The sequence below is a fragment of the Cylas formicarius genome, unplaced genomic scaffold (genome assembly GCF_029955315.1).
Source record: "Cylas formicarius isolate icCylForm1 unplaced genomic scaffold, icCylForm1.1 PGA_scaffold_2__14_contigs__length_35257938, whole genome shotgun sequence".
Taxonomy (NCBI): Eukaryota; Metazoa; Arthropoda; class Insecta; order Coleoptera; family Brentidae; genus Cylas; species Cylas formicarius.
In genome coordinates, this window is record NW_026844319.1 from 21,265,890 (window position 1) to 21,274,497 (window position 8,608).

Below are 8,608 nucleotides of genomic sequence, written 5' to 3' on the forward strand. Positions count from 1 at the left end.
ATCATTTTGGCTGATTTTTAAGTGACGTTTGTTTTACGTGACAATTAGAAATACGATGAGATGAGTTGTGTTTCGTTTTTTTTTTTAATTTTCTGGTTTTATTTTGTTCTGAACGGTTTTAGTATGAAGATATTTTCCGCTACTTTAACGACAGCTTGGATTAATAACTATTATCTCATACTAAATCACGCCAGTTATAGCAGTTTATTTTCGTTTTAAATCGATTTTATCGCTACATATTTCTATATGCACCGTTTGTTTTATTTTTTTTCTATACTTCTGCGTTCGTCTCGTTTTGCGTGACTGACCATTTGCTGCCGATTCCTTCGTTCCATGGCGCGGTTCGTGGCACCCTTCACTTTCGGTAAGTTTGCCTCATTGTTGTTGAATTAGCAAAACCAACGATCAAAACTTTTACTAAGTTAATTCTCAAAATTCAGGCCGTTATTATCTTGCTGTAGAAATATTTAAATTGGATAGACAGAAGCGTATGTATGTATTCCAGGAGTTAATTTGATTGTTGGGCCTAGAAAAATGACGAAAGTAACAAAGAGAAGAGAAGGGAACGTAAAAATGTATTGTATATATTGTGTTATCCAACGTTTCCGTAACAAAAAAAAAAGATTTTTGTAGTGGCGTCATCCTTTGGCAATAGTCACGTCAACAGTTGTAAATTTGCAAAATAGCTTGTATTGCAAGTATTCCATACACATGCCAAAATTACTTCACGTAACATGATTCGTTGTCGCTGTTATTGTATCACGGCATGCGTTCTTTCCGCTTATATCTCCTGCGCGTGTTGCAAAATGATCACGTTCTGCAGCAGACGACCGACCCCTTTTATTTTCGGTCTTTGTTGACGCCGATAAATAAAACCCCATGTCGCAACAGTAATTTTGCAAATTGACCGTTTTAGGTGCAGCAGCCAATTTAAGGAAGGAGGTTATTCGCAATAAAATACGGGCGATTGGGAAAATGGCCAGGGTATTTTCTGTGTTGAGGTAAGTTTATCTGTTGTTCGTATATAGTACCTACAAAATGATTGGATTATTATTCGACGACGAAACAATTCTATTAACCGATATTGAAATCTGAAATCTATCAATATTCAAATTTCTATCGCGTTCTATCAGAAATACACGGAATCTCAGCGCAAATGTTAGATAGGGTTAAGTTCGTTATTTCTCGGCTGTGTTTCTCGAATAACCACTACAGAAGAATAATGGACATGTTTAATGCTTTCCAAATGGAAAATCCCTCTTCAAATATGACTCGGCTGTTTTATTCCTAACTTGGTCGTTTTGATATGTACAAAATCCATCCGTTTTGATGGCTCCGTGATGCGATTCGTAATATAATCTGGCACGGGAATTCTTCCAGGGAGGAAAGCGAATCTGTACTGCAGTTAAAGGGTCTGACGCCAACAGGGGCGTTGCCTCTCGGAGCGTTGTCGGGCGGAAAGACAAGCCTCAAAAACGGTGAGCGAGCCATATTTTTAAACCGAAAGATCGCATTCTTAACTCCCTGTCCACTAGCTTTGCAAGGATTCTCGCCGAATCACAAGATCACGAGTTTCGCGGAAGCGAAAGGCCTGGACGCCATTAACGAGCGTATGCCCCCGCGGAAAGACGCGCCCCCCACCCCCGCCGAAGAGACTACCCAACAAGTTCAGCAGCAGCAGCAGGACCACAACCATACGCAGTCCAACGCACACTCGTGAGCGAAGCTTGCGTAGGACATCACATTAGCCAACTGCAGGTCAGCTTATTATCAAAATATTTCAATTTAATTGGGTCACATGGTCAGCGATTTCGTTAACTTTAAGTACACAAGTACACGTTTTAAATCTCACAATACGGGCGCATCTAGCAGTAATTATAAAAAGTTCAATAGGATGGGTTGCTCTTCTTTCCGTTTTCTGGTTAGTTGCTGCAAATTACATGTTTCGTTTTTATTTAGACAATATTTCCGATTTCCAATTGGTTGTAATTATAGTGGCCTATTTGAATGTTTGTTTGCCAATAACACAAAATATTTACTGGATAAATAGACTTGCGATGCGAGCAATCCGATTGCTTGGAATTTTTCAGTAGTATCGTCCCCAATGGGACCCAACACTGTCAGCGGTCGTATCGTGATTACATCGAATGCAATATTTTCCGTACAGTTCGCAGTTAGCGCCAGCCTGTTAACGTTTTTTCTTCTTTTCAGAGATTTATGTGATGGTTCGGTCCATCAGTCGCAGTGGCTGTCACACCTACATCTTGCATCTTCAATAAGTATCAAACCTTTGTCGTTTGCGAGGTTCATTCAAAAGGACTTTGAAGGAAAGAAAGTAGCTGGTCTGCTTCTCTCTCTATTGCGTTAATTTGCGCGTCGTCTCGCTCTTACACACTGCTCTTTTTTGACATTTAAACAAATATTATTATCCTTTTTCTCGGCTCGTTTCGTTAACAGGATCCCCAGCTTGATTCTGGACTGAACTACATTCCATAGCTACTGGGTCGGTTATCTTTCTTATATACAAAATTTAGGTGTTCAGTTCTACACGACTGTCTGTGGTATATGTCATAATTGTTGCTTAATCGAACACTTATTAATAATATTACTCGGTTCCGGTGTAAACTTCACGACTCTGAGAATTTGGCACGCATTTTTTTTTCAAACTCTTTGTTAATATTACACCAAAATTGTAACAGTAATTTTCGCCACAAGTTAATCTTTTTTAAGCTGTTCGGTGTTGATAGGCCGTGTTATAAGCAACGTTGCCAATTTTGATTTGTTATTTAGTTCATAAATCGCCCGAGATCTTGTCAGTTTTATTAATTAGTAGCCTAATGGTTATCACGCTATGAATGACACTTATATTTTGGCATTAACTTCATGTTACTAAGTATGACCGAAGCTTCCATTAACATTAATTTAACGCTAACATTAAAATTAAGAAATGAACGGTTCAAATCCCCTTTTGCACAAAATAGCAAATAATCCATAAGTTGAGTTTGAAACATATGGAAATTATTGAAAAGTTAAAGCAAACTTTTTAATGTTAATATTAATGATTTAGTGAAGTTGAATGTCCATCTGTATTACTTTTTACTTAAATTGTATAATAATTAGTGTTAATGGATACCTAACTAACCAAAATATTATCATGGCCCATAGATGCGATCCTTTCTTTGCGTAAAAAAATGTAAGTGAAATTCGGTGGGTCGTGAACTTTACCGCGCCCAACTATATTCGGTCTAGCTGGTGTCGATCGAGTAACAGAAAACGTTGGAAATCATAAAACGGCTAAAATGATGCGCCGTCGATTATCTAAACTACGGCATAGTTGTAGTCGTTTTGTGTATCGCGACGTTAAATGTCGGTCAGCAGTGTGAAGCAGCGAGCTGGAACTGGCTGTACGCACGTATTAAGTGATATAAAGCGTGCCATATAGCTCCTCTGTCGCCACGAGTCGTTGTCGTGTTCATCTTCGCCCAGCCGTACCTACCTACTCGTTTTCATACTGTGTGTTAATTTAAAGATAGCTAAGGAAATTATTTAAGTCATGTGCAGAGTTAAAGAGAAGAAAACGTAATTGTGTAAACTAAATACATTTATCTCTCTATTAATATACATATACATATATATATATATATATACATTTAAAAAAAAGATCGATCTTTGATTAACACAAAACACACATCTTTGCTACGAGTTGTACTTATTATACTTGTTTTTTTTATTGTACAAATTGTGTTATATTACGTGGTTAACATTTAAAGAGATTCCTCTTTGTCTGAGGGAGACGTATTTTGTTTAACCGAATATGTATATAAATGTACAAAATATGTGTTAATAAGTGAATGTTAATCCACCCTTTAAAAAGAAAATAAAGAATCTCCAGCACCGTTGTTTAACCATAGGGATTTGTTAGCAAAATGGATTTACTAAACCTTTTTCTCAGACGTAGAGTGTGAATGGTTATGCGAGAGAGTGTTAAATTATGTTATCTTTGAATCTTACTCTGTAAATTTATTCTATATTATATACAAATTAATATAACGGTATAGTTAATTATTAAGTAATATCTCAACCAACTATCGGATTAACTTGGAAAATATATTAAATGAAATATTTATATCAATGGAAAAATTCATATGGCGTCCCTTAACTTTTATACGAATATTTAAATTATTACTTGTTTACAGTTTTCGACGCGTACCTTTTATGAACCACCAAGCCATCGTTTGTTATAGACTGATTTTTGTGCTTCAAACCCAACGCTTGGTAATTTTTGCGACACCGGGGTCCCCGTGTCTAAGGGTTATTCCAATAATATCACTTTCCGATCATCTAACGTCCCGTCATTTTGCTTTTGTTAACTATTTATTCTGAGATTATTAATCCCGATTTCTTTTAAAATATTTCTTTCGATGACAATCAGTCGTTTCTTACGAACAGTGTAGGTTATGGTGGACTTGCGATAATGATTAAGAAAAACCCTCGGACAAACCACTTAAAACTCAAGGCCCTTAAAACCAAAAGTTAATTGTAGTGATCTAATAAAGTACATTATATTTAAAGCGTTTGTATATATTTAAAAAAAAGTCTTCATATATATATTAGTAGCTCAATACGAAATGATTCCAGTTATTTTAAAAATCAAACGTTTTTCACGTATCCAAAACATTAAATACGTCTGAGCGGCAACCATTTCCTCTAGTCTTGCGAACGCAGGTAAACTTAGGGAGACTCGCTTCTTCGGTGGTGCGCGTCTGCAAAAAGATATTTGGACAGGGTTTTCTTGGGCTGAAGAGCTCATTTTATTAGCCGTCGCCACGTTTTTGGTAACGTTTTCCAAATGGATATACAGGGCGGTAAATTTTAACCGCATTCTTTAAATTAAAAAAATATATTTTTTCTATTCGAAATTCCGCTCAATAGGAAAGTTTAGAGAGAGAGAGATAGAGCACTTGGTGCTGCAAATGCAAAAGAAAATGTAATTTTACAAACTTTCCTAGGAACAGGAAAGATCCGTCAAACGTATTTTCGTTTTAGCTTAAAAATATTTATTTTTTTAATTCAAAGAATTAATTGAAACTGGGCTAATATAATTACGAATTTTTGAAAACAAACAAAATCGGAAAATCGTCCGAATTATTTTTTCACTTGAGTAAAATAAATAGATTTTGTAGAACTAAATTAATGTAAATTAAAGTTTTTAAAACACTTGTACAGAAACGTAACACAACAGTGTACGAAATGAAGATGACATCTTGCTCCAAATATCTAGCAGAAATTTACCAATTTACGAATCGAGTGTCCAGCAGTGTACCTTTAGAGGAAACGTCACTGTCACGAGCGCGTATCGCAATATTATTCGATGAAAAGTCAAAAGTGTCTTAATTGAAAGAGGCCAAGTTTCAATGTTATACAAAAGCCGCGATTTATTTCAATTTGATAGAGAGGGTATTAAAGTTTAGGGAATCATTCAAAAATATTTTCGAATTGCATTTTCAAATTTGTTTCGTGATCGTTTAGAAACATGGACGATTACATAACACGTACCGTATGTTTAGGGCTTCTGTTATAACCGTTCAACGGAAATAAAGCCGGGTTTATACAACATTTCGATAACTCGAACATTAATTTATTCACCAATAGGTACAGATGAAAGTAGAACGGTCGTTTTTTAAACGTTTCATCGTAATTAGTCCATAGTGTTTTGATTTTGTGTACTTTATTTTCAATAATAGGAAAATTAGAATATTAAAAAAAGCACACCGAAACAAACAGATGTTCCTAAGATTTCGGTTTTGCTTAGTTTTTTGTTGTTGAAATATTGATTCAGGTAGCGAATTAAAATATTTCAAACAAATAAAAACCAAACAGAAATCTTAATTGTCAAGCGTATAATTCACAAATCTAGTGCAGTCAGACTATCCCAGCTGTGCATAATTTTAGTCCTGAAAGTTCAACTTCAAATTCGTCTATAAAATTACGCTTACCATTACGATTGTCTGAACAGTTGCGTAGGGAATCCTCGTGATTATATATAACATTGTGATAAAAGTTATAAAAAACATATAAACCCGGCTTGATTCGTGTTTTCAACTCGCCAGTTTTGTCATTTTCTCCGAGGTGTAAAAGTACGGGCTTTGCCTTATATCAAAATATAAATTACTATTCGTTGCTGTTAAACCGTTTGTGGATGTCGAACATTCTCCGTGAAGAACCTATACTTGGGCCTTTCCAGGTGATAAGTAACCGATTATTTGTGATAGCTAACCCTAATTTCGAGTAGCTTTTGTATTAAATATCTGATATTATCGAACGAATTGCCGAATTCGGCGTCCCGCCGTAATTAATATCGGAATGTAATACACGTTTGTTGGGAAAATGAACTTTAAAGTTTGTATAAATATAAAACTATCTATATGCCTTTATACTTCCTACTTATTATTAAATTTATGGTAACGCACTGAAGTATTGGGATGTTAGACTTTTAATACTTTAGTACTATCACTGTGCCACTTTTGATGGCCGTTTTAAGATTAATCTCCGTGCCGGAAATCCGGACAGGCCATTTACCAATGGAAAATCGTAGGCGGCTGGATATGGACGCGGAGGAGGTCGCATTCCGAATTTCCGGTACCGTTTAGAGTTAGCTGAATGTTTTTAAATAATTGAATATACATTATATACATATTATAAAACGCGTTGATATAATTCATATCAATCGAAATGTGCAATTTACAATGGAAAATCTTCTAAAAAATTATGCATGTTACATTTGACAGTTGTTTATATCTGTGATCCCTTGAGTTTTGATAACTTTGCTCTGTCAATGCTTTCGTTTTGCAATTCGTTCAGGCGTTTACGGTACGATATATATATAAGATTTTCTCTTTTTAAATTAAAAATCCGTTCTTTCTAACGTTTTTGTGTTCTTGTCGAGATATATTTACCATTAATAAAAAAAAGGAACTATTTCTTGTGTATGTGTCACAAATATGCTTTTTCTTTTCGATATTTTCAATAAAGGTTAAGTCTGGTTAATCTGACGCTGTAGTTTTCTTTTAAACGGTGCGTCGAGGATTTCGAAAGCTTTCTTCCAGGAGCCGTTAGTGACATTTTCGGACAGGATGTAAATATGGGACACTAACCTGCATTTTGCACTTATCACTTTCTTTTGGCATACATATTTCAAGAAAATACTGCCAAAAAAATTCCACTGAACAAAACTCGGAATTCATGAACTGCCGGCGGCCATTTGAACGTTGCCAGATCGTATTGGTTAAAAACACGAGGTTTGTCACGACTCGCGCACGTCCATATTGAACATTTTTTTACGTTAATTTTTCAAAGAAACTTCCACAGGCTACTGTAATACTTTTTACAAAGCTTCTGGATTCCTCAGTCAAGCTCTGAAGAATCCAACAGGATGATTGGCAAAACGTCAGCAATTTCGACTCAGCAAAAACCGACGCAGGAGGAGAATCCAGAAGCTTTATAAAAAGTATTTTTTTACGTTGCTTTTAAAAGATATATAGCTTAAAACAACAGCTAACATCACTAGGCATTATTATTCGAATAAAATTTATTAAACTGAATCCAGCATCATGATGTTTTGGTCGCATAGACCTTTCGTTTAGTAGATCTGTGTTTGACGATCCGAGATAAATGAGATTTGAGAACAGTTTTCAACCAGAGTGGGTACTTACTAAATTGAAACGGTAATTAACGGTTGACCATTCAAATTGTTTCATATCAACATAGGTAATGTAATGCACATCTTGTAGCTGTATGTGTGGAACCAGTTTTTAAAGCGTGTTCATGGCATTTCCATGACTACATCATCTGTAATGATAGAACATCACCTCTATATCTCTGAACAATCACGAATATAACACGGTGACATTAGTTCTCGTTTGTTTTTTTTTCCAACATTCGTGGTGTGCCCAAATATCTATTGGATAATATAATAGCCCTACTAAGCTGAAATATCGTCACAAAATATTGCGCATGCGCATGTTGAATAAATTTCTCTTTTTTTTCATAATTATTTCATAAGTTCCTGTATTATCAGCATAGGCAGGGCCAGTATATCGTTAATGCTCTAGAGAAATAATTACACGTGCATATGTACTTACTGAGCGTTTTTGGTTAATTCTTTTCTTTTCTAAACTGCGTTTTCCACAGAACATTTAATGAGATCTAGCCATATTTTCCTTCTCTAACCTTTTTTCATAGTTGATTAGTAAGTTCTTGTATTATCGGTATAGGCAGGGCCTCCTATATTTCTGATAGCTATAAGGGTGTGTCCATAAAAAATTAGGCCTACTATATATTTGCATAGTGAAATCACAAGAAAAACAAATCAACTACTAATGAAATAAAATTTCTTTGCAAGTTTGGAAAATATTTACAGCCATGGGTTTTAAGTTGCTGTTTATAAAAAATATATCTTTACTTACTTAAAATATTTATATCTAATTTCGGATCATCCTGTATATATATCCGAACTCTGTAGTTTTGCAATTTCTTCCACAAAATGCTCTTATTTTAATGACTGCTGTTCCTGGCATATTTTAAGTAAATCTCAAAAAAAAAAAAACTA

General features: G+C 35.1%; 1 protein-coding gene across 5 annotated transcripts in view; it reads left to right on the forward strand.

Annotated features, from left to right (window-relative positions):
* LOC132697769 (serine/threonine-protein phosphatase 2B catalytic subunit 2-like) overlaps positions 1–4,478 on the forward strand; it is a 97,630-nt gene extending 93,152 nt beyond the window's left edge. For 2 of the 5 annotated variants that reach the window (XM_060663388.1, XM_060663392.1), the window contains 4 exons: positions 926–1,001; positions 1,381–1,478; positions 1,536–1,758; positions 2,212–4,478. In XM_060663388.1, the coding sequence (XP_060519371.1) occupies positions 926–1,001; positions 1,381–1,478; positions 1,536–1,720 (359 nt within the window). In that variant the 3' untranslated portion in view covers positions 1,721–1,758; positions 2,212–4,478. Of the gene's footprint in view, positions 1–916; positions 1,002–1,380; positions 1,479–1,535; positions 1,759–2,211 lie in introns of those variants that run through there. The other 3 variants (XM_060663389.1, XM_060663391.1, XR_009618299.1) reach the window with 3 other exon arrangements.
* The last annotated feature ends 4,130 nt before the right edge of the window (positions 4,479–8,608 follow it).